A 21,138-nucleotide genomic window follows, 5' to 3' on the forward strand; every position below is an offset into this window, starting at 1 on the left:
CTCCGTGCACTTTTAAGCAGACCGCAAGCAGCTACCAACGCCGTATTTCGCGGGCGCTCCCCGACTGCTAGTTAATAACCCGGAGTTCGTCTTGCACACATTGTGGAATTGGCTTATGTGCAGCAGAGGAACGACCCGGAGCTGGAAGTCAGCACCATATCCCTGGCAAACTGCTGCCCCCTTGATTTCACGGATGTACCACCTGGGTCTTTAACAAAGTCCGTAACATGGGGCAGGAAGGGCGCAGCAGTTAGGGGGGAGGCAGAGGAACAACCAAATGGGCAAAAGTGTGAGTTGGGAAACCGGTCGGATCAAAATTAGGTCTCCAGCATGCCCTACGCTTGGGCCACCGGCAGAAGAAGTTAAGTCAAGGAAGGTGGTTTCACTGCGGCTGCACAAACAATACCCCACCTAGAAAGAGAGTGTGTGTCCCAAGGACGCCAAAGGTGCCACGTACAGAGACATTCACTGCAGTGCTGTTTACAACAGTGAACTATGGGAAGATAGGAGATCTGGCAAGAGGGAAATGGTTAAGGCCATTGTTCTACATCGATAATAGTATTTTACAGCCATGGAGACCAAGGTCTATGAACAGTCTGAGATCATATGAAAAATGCAATGCTATAGCTTTTTAAAGGGATAACAAAGCAGGCTGGAAAGGGCATATATCATGAGTCACAAGTATATAAAAACACAAGAGACAGAGCACACATCAAAATTCTAAGGGTGATATGATTATGAGTGATTAGTTTCCCTGTTTTTTTTTTTTTTTTTTTTTACAGAACAGTCCACATTTCCCAAAATTAGTTTGTATTATTTTTATAATGGTATAAACCAGGGGCCAGAAAACTTGGTCTGTAAAGGACCAGAGAGTAAATCTTTTAGACTTTGCAGGCCGTATGGTCTCTGTTGGGAACGATTCAACTCTGCTGTTGTAGTCTGAGAGCCACCAGAGACAGTATGTCGTAAACAAATGGGCATGGTTGTGTTGCGATAAAACTTTATTTATAATTGTTTTTAATGTTTATTTATTTCTGAGAGAGAGAGAGACAGAGTGTGAGTGAGGGAGGGGCAGAGAGAGAGGGAGACACAGAATCTGAAGTGGCTCCAGGCTCCGAGCTGTCAGCACAGAGCCCGACGCAGGGCTCAAATTCACCATGAGATCATGACCTGAGCCGAAGACAGACACTCAACCGACTGAGCCACCCAATAAAACCTTATTTATAAAAACAAGGGGCACACAGGATTTGTCCCATAGACTGTAGTTTGCTGATCCCTGGTATCAGCCTAAATTATTCTTTTTAAAGGGAGGGACAATGACGTAGAATAACCGTTCTTTCATTAAGTTCTAGCTATTACAGAAAGTTAGCTTTCTGATCATAGAAAAGTCTGGGGACCCTGAGGAAACGGTCCAGCCCCTGGAAATCACACTTGACAAGCAGGGTCAGGGCACAAAGCACAGACGACTTGTTGGGCCTAGGCTGAGGGAGGCTGTCATCCTGTCCCTCTCCTTGAGTCATTCCCGTGTCTCTCTCTCCCTCAGTATCCTGCCCCATCAATTCCAGGACCAGGAAGACAGAAGACAGTGACCCTGAGCAGACTGAAGACCCAGGACAGGAGAAGGAGGTCTCTGTTCCACTTACATTGGATTCGAGGTCACCGGATGCAGGATGACCTGGGGCGCCCGGGTCGGCGTCTCTGGCACTGGCACTACATCTGAGAGGCAGACGTGAGAGTCAGAAATCCAACATAGAGTCCACAGTCTCTCCCCAAAGACCTAATTGCTGGGAGATGGGGCAGCTAGTAACTTCTCACCAGATCATGGTGCCCTGGGGCTGGCCAGTCCCCTCTGTCCCTTCCTCAATCACTTGCGCTTTTCCTGCTCAGAAGCACCAGTGTTCTAAGATGACATCCTGAACCAAATGCCCCACTCTTGACTAGGGGGCTGCCAGAACTCCAAGCCTCTGACCCGAAGCATCCACTGGTCACCTCCAAATCACCCCACAACTCCTGAGTTCTCTTTGGGATGGTGAGGCCACTTGGTTTCACGTCTCCCAGTGCCCAACTCACCTCTGACCACCTCTCCCCTGCCACGTGGGCTCTGGACCCCTCCTTACCCTGGCCTGTCCTTCTATTGCAGACCACCTCCTCAGGCCTTGCCCTTGAGCCTTGGGATCTCCTTGGTACCACTGTGCCCTTGGGGCCTCTCAGTCTTTCCTTTTCCAACTCTACGTCCCACCATTATCCTGGGGTCTATTGGTCCCACCGCCATCCTCTTTGAGCTTGCCCATCCCAACAACCTTCGCCTTCATCCATTCCAGCAACCCACGCACCTCAGCAGGCTCGTTCAGAAGGGCCTGAGCGTGCACAGACTCACCTGGGAAGATGAACTGCTGTTTGTACTTGTAGTAGTGGGATGCTGGCAAAAGAATGAAAATACCAACGTGAGCACTGCCCCGAGCTGTCCCTGCAAGTAACAGATTGGGTTCCCACAGCCACCACATGGGTTCCCTGCCCACCCTCGAGGGGTTCCAGATTTCTGCAGACCTTCTGAATGACAAGGGGCTGAGAGCATGTATAAAGGAAGCAGAGCTCTGGACATCCAAGCCAACCCTCCCACGGGCAGCTCCCGGAGAACAGAGAGTCACCAAGAGCACAATCCCATTTTTGTTAACTGCACAGGGATACATGCACACAGAGAAAAGTCTGTGAAACCATAATCTAAAATAGTCATTTTTTTCCCCTCTTTGATTACAGACGCTTTCAAAAAATCCTTTAGGACACAATGAGATATCATCTCACACCTGTTAAGATGTCTACTATCAAAAAGAGAAAAGAGAAGTGTGGTGAGGGGAAGGAGAAAGGGGAAAGAGTGGGGTGCTGTGGGTAGGAATGCAAACTGGCACAGCCATTGGGGAAAACAGCATGGGGGTGCCACAAAAAAAAAATAGCACTACCACGTGATCCAGCTTCTGGGAATATATCCGAAGGAAATGAAATCACTATTCCTGGAATGATAATCTGCACCCCCGTGTTCACTGCAGCATTATTTACAAGAGCCAAGACATGGAAGCAACTCAAGGGTCCACTGATGGGTGAACGGATAAAGCAAATGGTACACGTACACACACACACACACACACACACACACACACAATACATGTACACATGTACATACAATGGAATGCTATTCAGTCTTAAAGAAAAGAAGGAAATCCTGCCATTTGCAACATGGATGGACCTCGAGGGCACCGTGCTAAGTGAATTAAGTCAGACAGAGAAAGATACTGTATGAGATTACGTAACATGCGGAATTTGAAAAAAAAAAAAAATTCATAGAAACAACCAGATGGGTTAGGGAACAGGCTGAAGCTGGTCAAAAGGTACAGACTTCCAATCAGAAGACAAATGAAGTCCTGGCAAGGTAACGCACATCATAGTGACTACAGTTCACAATTACTGTTCTGTATCTTTGAAAGTTGCTGAGGGTAGATCTTAAAAGTTCTCATCACAAGGAGGAAAATTTGTAACTGTGGGTGGTGACGGATAGAAACTTGGACTGTGGTGATCATTTCCCAGCACACATATGTACCAAATCATTACCTTGTGCGCCTTAAGCATATACAATGTTATATGTCAATTACATCTCCACAAAATTGGGAAACCATGCATTTCCTGTGTTTTTCAAATTTTCTACATTGAGCATTGTATTAGTTTTCCTGTTGCTGCTGTAACAAATTATGACACACTTGGTGGCTTAAAATAGCACATTTATCTTCTTATAGTTCTGGAGGTCGGAGGTGCTGGAATAAGTCATAAGGGGCTAAAAGCAAGGTGTTGCCAGGGCTGGTTCTTTCCAGAAGCTCCAGAGGAGAATCCATGCCTTGCCTCTTCCAGCTGTTAGAGCCTGCCTGCACTTCTTGGCTCTGAGCCGACTCTAGTCTCTGCTCCCCTTGTCCTGGTATCACCTCCTACCGTCTCTGACCTTCTTGTCTCCCTCTTATAAGGACGCTTGTGGTTACATTTAGGATCCATCTGGATAATCCAGGGTAATCTTCCCACCTCAGGATCCATAACTTAATCATCCCTGCAAAGTCAAGTCACCTATAAAGTCACAGATCCACAGATTCTGGGGTTAGAGCGTGGTGAGTTTGGGGGTACCATTATTCTGCCTACCACAAGCATGGGTTAATTTCTGTATTTAGGGAAAAAAGAAATTTCCTCAACTTCACTGCTGATTCACCCACAATTCATTTTACTCCCAGTCCCAGTTCCGGACATCCCCGAGGTTCCTAATGTTACCCCTTACTCCTGTGGGGTGGAGGGCCTGGAGCAGGGGTGGGGGACAAGGGTATCGTGGGCAGTGGAGAGGCCACACTGAGCAGGAATGGGGTCAGATAGGAGTCCAAACTGGTGAACGTGCTTCCAGAAACAATTTTATTACCTGCAGGGACAGGACTCACCAAGCTGACTCACCAAGCATTACTGCACTGGTTCAGAGGCTGGGGCCAGGGGTTGACAAGCCATGGCCCAGGGGCCAAATCTGGACCATCACCTGCTTTTGTCCATAAAGTTTTACTGGAACACAGTCACATTCATTCATTTGCATGCTGTCTCTGGCTGCCGACATGCTATGACGTCAGAGCTGAATATTTGCAACAACAGAGACTATATGGCCCACAACATCTAAAATATTACCATCTGGCCCGTGATAGAAAAAGTTTGTTGACTTCCGGTTTAAAGCAAAGATGAGCTGGACAGCAGGAGTAGGAGGCTGATCCTGTAGGGCTGAATCCTCACTCTTCCTTTGGCTGTTTGTAAAAGCTTGGGCAGCTCTCTCCGAGTCTCAGTTTCCACGGGATAATCACAGTCTTTCCCTCGCAGGGCTGAGATCATCATTCCATGAGATAAGAGTGCATAGTGGTGCTGAATAAGCATTCGCTGCAGCGAATAAGCCAATATCTTTCTAAGCTCTCTTAATAAACAGACAAGAATGATTTATAATTAAGAGAAAATCGGTTTCAAAGAGCGAAGTCATTAGCTGCCCCCGAGGCTGGAACTGATTTATTAACTCCCCAGGACAGAGAGGGGCCTGGTACCAGTGGGTGCACAACTCGTGTTTATTGAATTAATCAACTCTCTCCTAGCACAGCAATCCCCAAATATCCCAGATAGTTGGAATCCAAACGGATGCATTTCCTGATTCTGGAAAATGAGGTGCCCAGGGTGAGAAGCAACTCAGTCAAGGTCACAGAGCAAAGCTTTAAAACAAAACCAACCTCCAGGACTTCAAGGACCTTTCTTTCTTCTGTTAGATAACTTAGGTTTTGTTTTTTGTTTTTTCATCGCACGCAGTCAACAAGAGGCTAAAATTAAAAAAGAGAAAACTACCCAGGGTTGTCAAGAAGCTTAGCTGATCTCTTCCCTCCCCAGCGGGGACGGGGGATTCGGTGTCTGCGGCAAAGGATAGCCAGCAGTGACATTCTTTTATGGCGCGGCAGCTGGGCGAGGGACAGCAAAAACCGCTCTGACAAGGGACAGGGGTCAGGCAAAGGGACACTGGCGAAGGTCTCCACGCACAGAGCCAGCCCCCTCCCTCCTCCACCCCTCCGTGTGCCAGAGAACAGCTCGTTCCTGATGAATCCGAGTGGCTCCTGACTCCCTGGCATTGACGAGGTCTTGGGAACTGGGAGTCCTCAGGTGGCTGGAGGCCAGAGAGATACACAGGCCACTTTGAAGGCACTTCACTTCTACCCCGAAACCCTCCTTCCCTCCTTCCTTCCCTAAGGCCTCCCCCCAAAGCAGCCTGGATCGTCTTCTGGAAGGAAGGATGGAGGGTAAGTCATCTTCTGCCTACACCCTTTAAATAAAATCTGGATTCCTGCCGTGGCCCTGCAAGGCCCGGCCAAGCCTCATCCCTGTAGCTCTGAGTCCTACCTGGTGCCACTTTCCCCTTATTCACGGCATTTGGGCCACGGGGACATTTTTGCAGCTCTTTCCTGCATGTGCAGGGCCTTTGCACATGCTCCCCTCCCTCTGCCCAGCCAACTGTCCCCCATCTTCAGAACTCAGACACCTCGGACCCTTCAACCTCAACTTGCTCTCCTCTTGAACTTGCTGTATGGCTGCTGTACCGCCGTTCTTTCCCTTCATGGCACTTGGTGCAGCTCATTTCAGGTGTGCATCTGTGTGGTTAACCCGTCTCTCCCGCGAAGCTATAGACTCCACGAGAACAGGGGCTGTGGCAGGCCGAGTGAGGCCGCTCTGCCCAAGACGTCCACAACCTAATCCCTGGAGACTGTGACTACATCCGCTTCCATGACAAGGGTCCTTCCAACAGGGAGGCAGACGGGTCAGAGTTAGAGTCAGAGATGCGATCACGGAAACAGAGGTGGGAGTGCGGTGGAGCCGTGTGCAAAGGAACGCAGGCAGCCGCTGGAGGCTGGGGAAAGGCAAGGAAGGGGGTTCCTCCCTAGCACCTCAGGAGCAACCAGCCCTGTGGACACCAGTGAAACGGATTTTGGACTTGGGACCTCCATCACTGTAAGATAGCACTTCTGGGCTGTTTTTTCTTTTTAATATATGAAATTTATTGTCAAATTGTTTTCCATACAACACCCAGTGCTCATCCCAAAAGATACTTCTGGGCTCTTTTAAGCCACTAAGCTTGTGATGATTTGTTACGGCGGCCATTGGAAACTCAAACAGGGCATGTCTGGTGTGCATACGGCTCTATACCTAGTGCCTTGTATACCACGGGTACATAGTAGATGTTCAATAAACATGTCTTATGATGGATGCAGTCTGAGGGCCAGAAAACGACTTGAAGAGAAAAATCTGCAGCCTTGGGCAGTGCATGAATTTCAAGTCATTCACTCATTCATTCATTCATTCATTCATTCGAAAAAACCCCATTTAATTAGTGCCTTAAGCTGTAGGCAATGTGTTGGCCTTCAGGTGTAGAAGCATGAATGAAGCAGACATGTTTCCCAGTCTCACGAAGCTGATAATTCTGAATGTCACAGAGGACACGGACACTAAATAAGTTAATAAATGAACAAAATCATGGTAGGGAAGGAGCACTGTGGAGTATAAAGACGGAATCAGGGCAGAGTGAAGGGAGATAGGGGGTGTTGAAAGGGAGGAAGCACACCCATAAGCCACCTGCCATGTCAAACATGGCCCCAGAGTTCAGAAGCAAGTGGCGGAGAACAAGGAGGTCAATCATAAATCCTACCAAGCCTGTGCCTGACGCGCTTCGTTTTCCAACTAAAAACCCTTCTTCCGTGTGTCCTGAGGTCAACATGTGAGCCAGATGCCTGTTAACCCCATAGACCCTACTGGAAAAGAATGTTCTAGGTATCAGTCAATGCTGAGAACATTATGATGCCTAGGTATTAGCCAGAATAGTCTTCAAAAACCCAACATTTGGCAGGGAACCATAACCACAGCTGCCTTTCCCATCAACAGAGGCTTGTAGTCAAGGGTGTGACGGGTGACTAGGACCTTGTGTGAACAAGACAGGCACTTGTCATTCTGAGGGAATTTTGCTAAAACCTCCTAAGTCAAGGGAGAAGGTCTGGCTGCTCTTCTGGAAGGTCCCATTTTGTTTTCCACTTCAATATTGCATTTTGTGATTATTGTTCAATTATAAAACGGGTGCGTTCCTTGGTACTCTATACACTGTAGCAATGCATAAAATAAAATTTTTCTTCTTAGAAACAGCTGCCAGGAAGTTCTTGCAGGCTTTTTTGTGCATATACAAATAGACAAGTATATATACACATGCGTATAAACATACGACTATATATAATTATTTTAGAATAAATAGGATTTTATTATACCAACTGCTTTGCAAATCACTTGTTTTCCCACTTACAAGACATTGTAGATACCTTGCATGTCAGGATATCCACAAAGAACCACCCCATTCTTTTTAAGGGTGGCTGAATATTTGGTTATGTAGATATATTACAGTGTATTCAACCATTCCTCTCTTGATTATATTTAACCATTCGCCACTTGGGTTGAGTCCAAAGTTTTCACTATCGCAATGAAATCCTTACGCACAGATCCCTGTACCCTATGCGAGCATATCTGTATATAAAGTCTTAGAAGTCATATCACTGGTCCACGGAATGTACCTATAAAAAAACTTTGACAGACAATGTGAAATTACCTCCTCAAAAAGGATTAATTCGATCCCTGCTCTGAATGCCAGGGTATGGGAGGATTTCATCTTGATTTCCACAATTCTGATTATGCCCCTATAAATTAGCAGTGATGATGAGAAACGCCAGAAATGGTAGCCATGGCAACTTGTTATTCTTATGTTTATGTAATAATGGAACCAGCTGGCATGTGTCAAGACCTTCAGCGAGACACTCGCTCTGCTCAACTCGGTACATGTATGATGAGGTGTGGTCCTTCCACGATTCTATGGAGTAGATGCTTTTATCATTATCCCCATTTTACAGATGAGGAAACAGAGGCACAGAGAGGTAACTGGTTTGCTCCAGCACGACGCTGAGATTGAGCAGTAGAGCTGGGATTTCAACCCAAGCAGCCCAGCTCCAGAGCCCATACTCCTAACTGCTGTTCTAAAGTCCCTGCCCTCGGAGGACCCCTCAGCCCACACCCCAAATGACGTCACTGTCATGAGATGCTCTGGAGTAGGTGCGGATCACTGGCAGGCTAGCAGCAAACGGGCAAGGGCCCGTCCTTGGGGACCCTGCCCCAAAGAGTGAGGGAGCTAAGGGAAACAGTGATCACCCCGGGTTAGCCAGGTCTCTCACCAGCAGAGTCCTCTAGGGACAGAAAGAGCTGTGGCACTCTGACATACAGGTCTCCCCTCAGAGGTCCCCTCCCAGCCCCTGGCCCATAAGGAAGCAGTGCAGCAGTTTCCGGGGAAATTCCCTGAAGTCAGTGTCTGGGAATGGGATGGAGCAGGGTAAGAAAGCGCCCAGACGCGCTTCCCCCCAGGTTTGGGGTGGAGGCACGGTCATGGAGTGTCAAAGCGCCCTTCTTGCATTTGCCCCCTTCCAGTGAAGCAGAAATGGACCATCCTGCAGGTGGCAGGGGGAGCACCCAGTCCGTGGACACAGCAGGCGGTTTTTGCCTAATTGACTCTGGGAGGCACTCGCTGGAATGATTCCAGCTGGTGACTCACATTATGGTCCTTGCTGGCTGCCCAGTGAGTGAGTGGTCCTCATACCAGACAGATACAAGACTTCCTCAGGCTTGAACGTAACCAAAAAATCCCAATCTTGCAAGACTTCAAAATGTGCCCTCCTCCTATGGACATAGCCCAGATCAAAACAGTGCGGGTAGGTGACAGCTTGTCCTTAAACGGGTAGTTGTATCTGGGTTTGGCCAGGTGTGGGTTTGGGCCTTCATCTGCCTACTGGTCACTCCGTCATGGCTGATGAGGCTTGGAAGTGTGACCCGTGACCACAGGACCGGGGATTTTTCCCTCTGCATGAAACCTGCAGGCTTAGGTGGAAATCAGTCCCTAGATCAGCACTGTCCAGTGGAACTTTCAGCGATGATAAAAATGTTCTATGCTTGCACTGTCCAATATGGCAGCCACCAGCCACCAGTGGCTAATGGGTAATTAAAATGTGGCTACCGTGGCTGAGGAATTAAAATTTTAACTATACTTAATTTTAATTCATTTCAATTTAAACGGCCACAGGTGGCTAGAGAGTACCAGAGGGAACAACGCCGTTCTAGACTCTGGTTCCACGGCCAAGTCAGACCTCATCCCACCGGCCTCTTTCCTGACATCAGCTGTGGTGCTGCAAATATGGCTGAGCTAGAAAATCCTTAGGGCCCTAGAAGAGGAAGTGGGCTGGGCAGGACCTCAGAAGAGGCAGGAAGACTCTTAGGTCTGGCCCACCTGAGCAGAGAAAGATCTCTTTCTTAAGTCGAATGACAAAGGAGGCCAAGAAGCCAAAACATGAGTGGCTTCTCCAGCATCTCATAGCCCGGTGCACAGTCTCAGATCCACAGCTAGGTACTCTGGAATTTATGAGCTGGGAGAACCTTCTGGATCCTCTCATCCATCTCATCCTCTGAGATCAGATAAAGTAATATGTGGTGACTGACCTGAACATAGTAAGACTCACCCGCATCTCTTCAACCCATCGCCTTTAAGCGTGGACCGGCTGGACATGGCTCTGGTTCGAACCCAACCCCCCCTCCCGCGGCCCCCGCGACTCCCCAAGTGCAAAGGTACCTGGCAGGTTGAAGTTCTTCTGCCTTGTGCACTGTGGGGAAGGGTGCAGGGGAGAAGGCGGCGTGGCACTGGGAGGGAGGGGGGGTGCTGGCGAGGAAGGCGTGGAGGACGTCGTGGATGAGGGGTTGCTGCTCGAGTCCGGCTGGTAAGGGACAGGGATGTGGTCCTGCGGAAAGAAAACAGGGCAGGGGACAGGGACAGGCACAGATGCAGAGACACGTGAGTGAGAGTGAGCAAGCAGGAAGGAACACCACCCCAGCATCCTTAGTCCCCCGCTTTCCTCAGCCACCAGAACCTTCCAAAGTCCCACCTGCTTCATCATCCCCACCTGCAAGCTGGGTTGCATCCAGCTGTGGAAGGAACAGTTTCTGGCATCAATTTCCTGTCCGCTGTTTGGACTCCAGACTGAAAGGTTACCACATAATGAAAGCCACGGAGGCGACAGCCAAGCTCCCTGTGCCTTTTTGATTTTGGAAAGTCCCACGCCGAGGTGCCCAGAGTGCTCTTTCCATCCTAACACCTCTCCTCCCAAGTGTTTATTAAAGAATCGACAGCCTGGCCGCTCCAGAGAGAACGCGAAAGCATCTTCCCTCACGTGTCAGGCGGAGCCGGCGTGGCCTCTGCTGGGCCCCGAACCTGCTCTAAGCAAACCTGAAGACGGAACCCCCGCGTGCACCCTCAGAAGGGCCCTGGCGGCGGTGGGATCGGGAGCAGGGTAGTGGCTTGAATGGTGTCCCTCAAAAGACCTGCCCCCTGGGAAACTCAGAACGTGAGCCTATCTGGAAAAAAGGTCTTTGCAGATGTCATTAAGGTACAGATCTCAAGAGGAGATCATTCTGTATTCAGGTGGGTCCTGAATCCCATTCCAGGTGCCCTTATAAGAAATGGAAAATGAGGGGCGCCTGGGTGGCTCAGTCGGTTAAGTGTCCGACTTCAGCTCAGGTCACGATCTCGCGGTCCGTGAGTTCGAGCCCCGCGTCAGGCTCTGGGCTGATGGCTCAGAGCCTGGAGCCTGTTTCCGATTCTGTGTCTCCCTCTCTCTCTGCCCCTCCCCCGTTCATGCTCTGTCTCTCTCTGTCTCAAAAATAAATAAAAAAAGTTAAAAAAAAAATTAAAAAAAAAAAAAAAAGAAATGGAAAATGAGAGACACACACAGAGGAAAAGACCCCATGAAGACAGAGATAGAGACTGGATTGTCGCATCTATAAGCCAAGGAACACTTAGGATTGCCAGAGCCACCAGAGGTTAGGGAAGAGGCATGGAATGGATCCTCGCTCGGAGCCTCCAAAAGGAACCAATCCCACACTAACACCTTGATTTCGGACTTCCGGCCTCCAGAACTGCGAGGGGAAAAAAGGTCTGTTGTTTAAGCTGCCCAGTTTGTGGTCATTTGTTAAGGCAGCCCCAGGAAACTAAAACCAGCAGGAGCCCGAGTCAGGCAAACCCAGATTCAAATCCCATAGCCACCCCTTCCCCATACATTCTGGACGAAACGCTTAACCTCTCCATCCCTCAGTTTTGCCTCCTGTAAAGTGGGAATAATGCCAGCAAACCTCAACATCATATAAAAGGGATTCCTGCCTCTCAATCCCAGCATCGCTGGAACTTTAATCTGTCCACTCACAAGACAGTGGTCACTTGGTCCCTCTATTACTCAGAGTTCCATCACTCTGACAGGTTCCGGGTGCCTGGGGATGGTTTTGTAGGACCTGGTTATTTTACAACAGGTACGTTTACCTGCCAAACTCCAGAGTCAGTGTGAGAAACACCAACCAGCATAGGAGGGCAAGAAGGGGGACAGGAAACAGGCATTCTCCATCAGATGCCCAATGGGTGCCTATGCTGTGATGTCACCCTCCCAGAGCCCACTCACTCCCCCTGCCTCCAAGTAAGTGACTTCACTTCTGGGAATTTCGGTCTCTCCTTGTCCCTCACACGGGCTAAGAACACCCACCTGCTGGGTCCGCTGTGAAGTTTCAATGAGGTTATGAATGTACCTACACCCCTCCCACTGGGCTGAGGCACTTTGTTGTCAACCAATGGTTGTGATTATGTTGACGACATAATTTGCAATTGAGCTTTTTATTTGGGATAACTGTGGATTCACATGCAGTTTCTTTAAAGTTTATTTATGGGGGGGGGGGGGTTGTAGAGAGAGAATTCCAAGCAGGCTCTCAGCTGTCAGCACAGAGCCCAACGTGGGGCTTGATCTCATGAACCATGAGATCATGACCTGAGCCAAAACCAAGAGTTGGACGCTTGACTGGGCCACTCAGGTGCCCCCATACGCAGTTTTAAGAAGTAGTAGAGATCTGGGGTGCCTGGGTGGCTCAGTCAGTTGAGCGTCCAACTTCAGTTCAGGTCATGATCTTGAGGTTTGTGAGTTTGAGTCCCGCATCAGGCTCTGTGCTGACAGCTCAAAGCCTGGAACCTGCTTTGGATTCTGTGTCTCCCTCTCTCTGCCTCTCCCCCACTTGCATTCTGTCTCTCTCAAAAATAAATAAATTGTTTTTCAAAAAAAGAAGTAAGGGAGATCTCATGCAGGCTTCACCAGCTTTCTCTGATGTTTGCATCTTGCAAAATGATAGCACAATATCACAACACAGATGGCGAGCGGATACAGTCCACATACAGAACATTTCCACCACCCCAGGGACCCCTCATGTTGTGCTTTTATAGCCACCCCACTTCCTTCTCTGTCTCCTCACATGCCTCCCTCCCATCTTTAACCCATGGCACCACTAATCTGTTCCCCATTTCTATAATTTTGTCATTTCAAGAATGCTCTGTGCATGGAATCATCCAGTATGGAACCTTTTTGGATTGGCGCTTTTTTTTCACCACTCAGAAAAACTATCTGGAGATGCATCCAAGTTGTTGAATATATCAATAGTTTGTTCCTTTTGATGGCTGAGTAGTATTTCATCACATGGATGTACCACAGTGTGTGTGACCATTCGCCCATTGAAGGACAGCTGGGTTGTTTCCCCTCTGTGGCTACTGTGGATAAAGCTTCTATGAACATTCAGGTATAGGTTTTGTACGAACAAATGTTTATTTCTCTGGGATAAATGCCCAGGAGTGCAATTCCTTGACAGCATATTAACTGCCATGCTTAGTTTCAGTTTTGTATTTTTGTATTTTTATATTTTAATGTTTATGTATTTCTGAGAGAGAGACAGAGAGTGAGTGGGGGGAGAGGCAGAGAAGAGGAGATGCAGAATCCAAAACAGGCTCCAGGCTCCGAGCTGTCAGCACAGAGCCCGACAGGAGGCTTGAACTCATGAACTGCGAGATCATGACCTGAGCCGAAGTTGACTGCCCAACTGACTAAGCCACCCAGGCACCCCAGTCATGTTTAGTTTTTAAAGAAGATGCGAAAACCATTCTCCAGAATGGGTACACTATTTTACACCAACAATGTATGAGTGACTGATTTTCTCTGCATCCTAGCCAATGTTTGGTATTGTCACTATTTTTTATTTTAGCCATTCTGATAGTACAGTGACATTTCACAGTAGTTTTAATTTGCATTTTAATGGCTAATGATATTGAACATCTTTTCATGTGTTTACTTGCCATCTGTATATCCTCTTTGGTCTTGATTACTGTTAACTATATAATAAGCTTTGAAATTGGGCAGACTGATTCCTCCCACGTTATTCTTTTTCAAAACTGTTTTTAGTTATTCAAGTTCCTTTGCCTTTTCATATAACATTTAGAATAATTTTGTCTTCATCTACAAAAAAAAATATTTTGCTGGGATTTTGATAGGAATTGGGCATCAATTTTGAGGAGAACTGACATCCTAACTATGTTGCATCTTCCAATCCATGAACATGGTATGCTTCTAAATCAGAAAAACAGGAACAGGGGTTTATGTCTTTTGCCCATTTTGAGAAGTTTTTACCCATCATTTCTTGGAGAATTTTTTCAGCCCTGCCCTCTTTATTCTTTCCTTCAGCACTCTGATGACAGCAATGTTGGACCTTTTATTATTGTCCCAAGGGTCCCTGAGGTCCTACTCATTTTTTTTTTTTTAGTCAATTGTCTTTCTGTTATCCAGACTGTGTAATTTATACTGTTGTATCTTCAAGCTCACATATTCTTTCCTCTGTCCCTCCATTCTGTCACCGAGTCTCCCCACTGAGTTTTTACTTTTAATTATTGCATTTCCGAGTTATATGTTCTGAAATTTCCATATGGATCCTCTTTATATCTTCTATTCATTTGCTGAGACTTTGTATTTCTTTGCAGTGATTTCCTACTTTTTCGTGTGTTTCAAGAGTATTTGTAATTGTTTGCTGAAATAGTTTTATGACTGCTCTAACAATCTCTGTCAGATAATTCTGAAATCTCACTTGTCTCAGTGTTGGCATCTATGGGTTGCCTTTTTTCATTCAGTTTGAGATCTTTCTGGCTCTTGGTGTGACAAGTGATTTTTCACTGAAGCCTGGACATCTGGGTATTAAGTTGTGAGACTCTGGGTCTTACTTAAACCTTTGGCTTTAGCTGGCTTCCCGTGATCCTGCCCTAGCAGGGAAGAGGGCGTGTGCTGTCTTATTATTCCCAGGTAGGGCCAGATGCCTAGGCCCTCTGCCTCTGTCGGCACCGGAGGACAGGAGGGGCTCCTAATTGTTGCTGGGTGGGGTGGGAATTCCAGCCCCTTCATAGGCCTCCACTGACACGCACTTTCTGGGAGAGGTACTATTTCTACTAAGAGGTACTATTACCATTCCCCATGTAGCCTTCACTGACACCAAGCACAACAGAGTAGACTCATTATTTGGGTGGTGGTAAAAGTTCTGACTCTCCACTAGGCTTCCACTGACCCTACCTCATCAGGTAGGGGTGCTACATTATTGCTGGATGAGGGGGCTCACAGTCCCCAACACCAACCAGGCCACTTCACATCTTCAAGGCTTGGAACATGCTGTTATTTTCACTTGGAATATCTGTCCATCCCTAGTCTGCCTAGAAGACACAGTTCACAGCTCCCCTCCTCTGGGAAGTTCCTCTGACCCCCTGCTCCACCAGGTCAAGCACATCATTCACTCCTGGTGCTGGCTCTTCCCACTCACTCGGCTTCAGCTGCTTCTACCCAGTCGCTTCTCAGCCTACTTGTCTGTTTTGCCCTCTAGGCTGGGAGCTCCATATTCCCAGCCACAGTGTGGTCCTTAAATAGATGGGTGCTAGATGAAGGAAAACAAGAAAGAAATGAAGGGAGGGAGACTTGGAGGTATGGAGAGAAGGAGAGAGGGAGGGAAAGGTATATCTCTTCCTACTAGATGGTGTCTTATTCATCTTGGAATCTGCAGAACTTAGCACAGAAACAAAAGCATAAGAGGTAGTAATAAGTGTTATATGAATGAGTGAATTAACAGAAAAGAAGGAGGATTGGAATGAGGAATTGCATTTATGGAGCAAGGAATTATCTCTACCTCCTTGAGGGAAGGATTTAGGTCTTTCTCATCTCTGTAGCTCAGGGCTGATGTGAATAAACAGAATCATCTCAAGAGACAGCTGCATATGGTGCCCACATTCCTTGGCCAAATTGCTACAACAGGAGGGGAAATTCCTTCTTTGGGTCAGACCGAGATCTATGGCCCAATGGGACCAGCAACGGGAGGTTGCATTCCATCGAGGGAAACTCAAACTCAAATCAGATCATTCCAGGAAGGGCTAGTGGCATAATTCCTCTTTCAGAGCACAGCTAAGATACAGAAACATCCTTCAGAGACCTCCCAGTCCAAATCCTTATTCTGTAGATGGGGACACTGGGACTCGGAGAGGGGGAGTGACTTACTGGTGTCATACAGAGAGTTAGTGGCCTGGGTCCTTACCCCCAGCCCAGCAGCAGAAGCACAAGGTTGTCCCAAGTCACAAGAAACTCACATCTGACTCTGGGAATTGAACAAAAGCATGCTTATCTCCCATGTTCCCATTCCATTCCACCCAGTTGAGCACTGATCTGGACATGGTGGTGACGGTAACTGCCTCTCTCATGGACTTTTCCTAAGGAAACTGTCCCTACCCTCCAACCCAATAGACTGTGGTGAACAGACAGTCCTAAACAACCACACTTGTCTTGTGACCTCCACGGCCCACCCCCAACACAGGACCACAGGTCCAAACAAGATGGCAGCTGGCCCATGACCATGATATGGAATGAAAAGATGAGCTGGCCAACAGCATCAGGCGCACAGGCAGAGACGAGATGAGGTTCAAAGAGAACAGAAGAGCCACGACAGGCCAGAAAACAAAGAAGCCAAGGTTATGAGAAATACATGGAGGCAGAAGCAATGACATGGAGAAGAGGGGAAGGTAGAGGATGAGACCAGTCAGCAGTAACAGACTGGAGCAGACCCAAGAAGAGCAGCTGAGTCACAATCATGATGGAAGAACAGGACAGTGATCCACGGTCCTGCTGGAGGTCCATGGAGCTGGCCCGAGTGCAAGGCCAACTGGAAAGGGCAAGCCGGCACGCAGCCATTTTGAATAGCGTCACTACAGCAGGTACATCTTCAGCCTTGGACACCACTGCAGATGGGGTTCTGATGCCTTGACCTGGAGGGACAAGGGCTATAGCCTGGTCCCCCAAGGAGCTGGCAGATACTGCCGTTTCTTCTTCTCCTCTGCCTCCTCCCCCTCCCCCTCCTCCCTCTTCCTCTTTCTGCCTCCTCTTCCTCCTTCCGTTCCTCTTTCCCCCATCAAGCCATTCCCTGCCCTGACCATCCAGGGTCAGACTAAATCCTTGACGCCTATCACTGCATCTACTCCTTTCCATAGTCCCAGTCATAGCTGCTATTGTGCTGCCCCTTTAATGGGGGAGGAGGGGAAGGAACCAAGGTAGAGAGAGCTTGCTATGACCACACAGTCAGTGAAGGAACGAAGTTCGAAGGCTGGGCCTTCTGACTCCAAAACGCACACTCTAACTAACCATTACGTCGGGAGAAAAAGCTGGGCTTTTGTGAAGTTGGATTGACTGAGCCAGACAGGAGAGGAGACAGAGCAATGAAAAGGAAGCCTTCAGACCAAATTGGCTCAGAAATCTATTGCACTAACCACATCATTGCCTGACAAAAAGAATCTGTGTGAAGCCAGTGAGAAGAGAAAGAGAGGAAAAAATAACCCGGCCCTGTGATAGATCCTGTCCACCTTCAAGTCAAAGCTGCTTTCTAAATAGAGGTTAATTTATTTCTCTTATCAAATTCTCCCGCTGGCAGACAAGCAGAACAATGTCACAGTCACTGATCTAGCTGACCCGTGTTTCTGTCCCATCTGATCAAGAGGCTCAGTATGCTGGCAAAGCCAGAGAGGAAGGTCTCGAGATGCTCTGAGCAGCTCGCCCCCTAAGATGTCACAAAGAAAAGGATGGGTTCTCTAGACATGCACAGTTACTTCTTAGGAACCGTACCATTTGAGCCTCCTAAGCACCCCCAGAGGTGGAGATCCCTTCTTCTAGAGACCTATACGTATCTTATGCAAATAACAAAGAAAAAGTGGACCCGACCTAAGATCTGGATTGGAAACCCAAGATTTAAGCTGAAAACAGTATCTAGAATTTTCTGGATGCTTAACATGTGCCATGAACCGTACTAGATGCTTGTATGTGGATTACTTCATTTCATCCCCAAGACAACTCTCTGAGGCTGGTGCTCTTATTATAGCCACCGTGGACATTTTAAAACGTGGCCTCAAATTCCTTGGACTCCTCCCATCGGCAGGTGGTTTCTATGCCTCTTCCCCTTGAATCTGAGCAGGAACGCGACAGCCCCCATCAGTATGACAGAGCAGAACTGATACTACCGATCCTTGGCTAGTGACAAGTCAAGACAACACACCAAGGTAATGCTAAGTTACAAAAGCCCAGGCAACTTCTGCCTTGTTGCTCAGTTGCTCGTCAAGCCCTGAGCTGCCAGGTGAGAAGCCCGAGCACCCTGAAGCCGCCATATTGTGAGGAAGCCCAAACCATAAGGCAAGTCCGCATGTAGATGCTTCCGCTGGGTCTCCGCTGAACCCGGTCTCTGATGCACCACAGGCAGACACTAGACAGGTGACTGATGACGACTCTAGCTCAGAGGCTGGCATGCTTTTTCTTAACATGGCCAAATAGCAAATATTTTAGGCTTTGTGAGCCATGTGGTCCCCGTTGGAACCACTCAATTCTCAATCATAGTGTGAAAGCAGCTGTGGACAATATGGGTGTGGCTCATGCCAATATAACTTTATTCACAAAAACAGGTGCAGGTGCTGGGCTGGTTTGGCCTGTGAGCCATAGTGTGCCAATCTCTGCTCTAGAAGATTCCAGCCCCAGCTGTGTAAGTTTTCCCAGTTCAGTCCCCACAGTTTCCAGGAACATAATTAAAAGGCTGTCGTGCTCCACTAAGTTTGAGGGGCTTTGCTGTGCAGCAGTAGATAACTGGAACGTACCCATTTCATATACAGGAAAACTGAGGCCAAGAGAAATTAGTGGCCTGCCCTGAGGCTCACCGCTAGTAAGTGGGAGAAGCCAGGGCTGACTGCAAGGTTCGCCTGCCTTCAGAGGCCAAGCTCTCAACTGCTTAGATGACGCCACAAGGAGCCAGATGGTGAATGGCTGAGAGCTAGTAGTAAAAACAGTGGGTGATAGTGTGTGAGAGAAAGAACATATGGGCTTTGGTGGGGAGACGTACAAGGGGAGGTCACAGACGGAGCGAGGGACCAAATTAGGCACGGTCTTGCAGACTGCAGAAGGAGCTTGATTTGTTTTCTCAATGCAGTAAAGAGCCACTGGGTGGTTTTGAGGCAGAGGGGGACAGGATTCAAATTGCATTCATTAGGAATCACTCTGGCTGCTGTCTGGAGGATGGACTGGGGAGAAGCAATACTCTCTCCAGCCTTATGCAGAGAAGCTAGACAGAGCCTTGCCAGTGAGAGGTCACCGAGCCATCGTGACGCTCATCTGGGTCCTGAACACAGGTGGTGACTTCCCACACGCTTGGATTGATTTGCACTTTACCCACCTTCAACACGGTGCACAGAAGCACTGGGGAGTTTGAGAAATCACCTGTTGGCACGTGCAGGCTTTGCCTCCCACCATAAGGCTGCAAGTGTCCCTGGGAAGGTTCTGGTGCAGTCCAACCAACAGACCAAACACATGGAAATCACGCTGGAAATTTCCATGCCACAGTGGACAGGTGCATAGAGAGGCTGACCATCTGAGGACCAGCCAGAAGTCAATCAAACTGACTGAGGCTCAGAGCTTGCCTCCCCCCCCCCACCCCCCACATATCCATCTATCTAGTCTCTAGCAGGAGCTCAAAAAACAGTCTTCCGTCCCTCGGTGGTCCGATTCAACAGATATGTCAACCCAGCCATCTGCAAGGTTAATTCCGGCAGGTTGGCAAAACATCTCACAGAGCAAAGGGAGCTGGGTCTGGATCACTCAGGAATCCTGCTTAGACTCTCCCGCAATCCCTACTGCTCCCTCCTCGACACATTCATTCATTCTCATTTCCGTGTGCCCTCTCTCTAAATTAAGACAGATTTCTGGCACACTCACTCTCCACGGAGGGCTGGATGCCCCCTAAGCTTTCCTTACACAAACCACATGGAGCGAGGAGAGCCCAGGTGGGCTGGGAGGTGAGGGTTTCCAGAGCAATTCGCTCAAGCCCCCCTCCCCGCCCCTCCCAGGCAGCGGCAGCCCCAGCAGACCCCGACCCAGCAGGACCCCGCCCTCACCTTGCTGATCTTGTTGGTTTTGGGGAGCGTCTGGCTGATGTGCAGGTCCGAATACCGGGGTGGCTTTCGTAGAGGGTTGTTGATGTCACACGGGACGGACTCTGTCCGGACTAACCTTGCTGGATCCGTAGGGGTAAAAACAGCAATTTGGGAGTTTAAGTACCGCTTCGTGTTAAACCGTTCTGCCAGGAAAGCCTAGCTCAGACCCCATCTCGAAGGCCTGCCCCCAGGATGGGAAGGGAATCCTCCAAAAACGATAGTTGTCAGGTCATGGCGTTAAGATCAGGTGTCCTCTGTGCTTTCTAGAATGTTTATGTTGTTAAGAAATGACTTGACAACTGTACATCTTGATAATGAAGCCGAAGCTATCCATTTGTTTTCGATACCATAATTGTTTCACGTGGGCATCATTTCAGAATTGACCCTCCTGTGAAATACAAGAGGTTCCTGATTCCTTAAGATCTACAATCAATGGATAAGCTCAGAATGACCACCTGTCCTTGCCTCCATCTAACCTTTGTGTCGGGATCCTCTTTCGTCATTTGTGGGATTTCTCAGGCCCGGGCAGCCTGCTGCGTGTCAAAACACGTTTGTCCTAAACAAGGCCACAGGGATCCCTGAAAGGAAGGCTTACTATCTGCAGACCTCCCCTCAATGTCCTCCCTGAAGCCGCACAAAAAGCTGGGCACACAGCTGATGCTAAATAAATCCAAACGACGTCATCCAAGCTTCTCTTCCCGTCACCCCTCTCGTATTATCACTTCTTATAGGGACCACAGGGAGGGGCAAATTGAGGAGCTCAAATTCAAATCTGATGCCTGGCAGTGTGACTTGTTAGCTGTTTTGTGTTGCGGGGGGAGGGGGGGCAGTGTTGGTGGAGAAGTTAAAGCTTTGGACTGACCCAGGAATTTAATTTTTCTGCTTAGCCTGAGCTGCCATCTCCATGGAAACCAACTATATTTTAAACTTCCTACCAACAAGGGTGGGGGATGGGGGGAAAGCAAGACGCTGGAGGACTTCTGGCAAGTTCCACTGGCTTTGCATGTATGGGCACCTGCTGCCTCTGAGCAAAGGGGGTACGGCCATGAAGGCAGCATGTAGGGAGCCTTTCTTCAGGTGTCAGCTTCTGGAAGCGGGTCACCTTGCAGCTGGCTGGTTCTGGTCTCCACATGGGAGTT

General features: G+C 48.4%; 1 protein-coding gene across 3 annotated transcripts in view; it reads right to left on the bottom strand.

The window, feature by feature from the left end:
* KSR2 (kinase suppressor of ras 2) overlaps positions 1 to 21,138 on the bottom strand; it is a 445,437-nt gene that overhangs the window by 79,211 nt on the left and 345,088 nt on the right. For 2 of the 3 annotated variants that reach the window (XM_086681797.1, XM_086681798.1), the window contains exons 9-12: positions 19,961 to 20,079; positions 10,238 to 10,403; positions 2,378 to 2,419; positions 1,644 to 1,716 (exon numbers count right to left, since the gene is read on the bottom strand). In XM_086681797.1, coding sequence (XP_086537923.1) covers positions 1,644 to 1,716; positions 2,378 to 2,419; positions 10,238 to 10,403; positions 19,961 to 20,079 — 400 coding nt within the window. Of the gene's footprint in view, positions 1 to 1,643; positions 1,717 to 2,377; positions 2,420 to 10,237; positions 10,404 to 19,960; positions 20,143 to 21,138 lie in introns of all 3 variants that reach the window. The other variant, XM_086681799.1, reaches the window with a different exon arrangement.

Source organism: Puma concolor, chromosome D3 (assembly GCF_028749965.1).
Source record: "Puma concolor isolate L17-30 chromosome D3, mPumCon1.1.hap2, whole genome shotgun sequence".
NCBI lineage: Eukaryota > Metazoa > Chordata > Mammalia > Carnivora > Felidae > Puma > Puma concolor.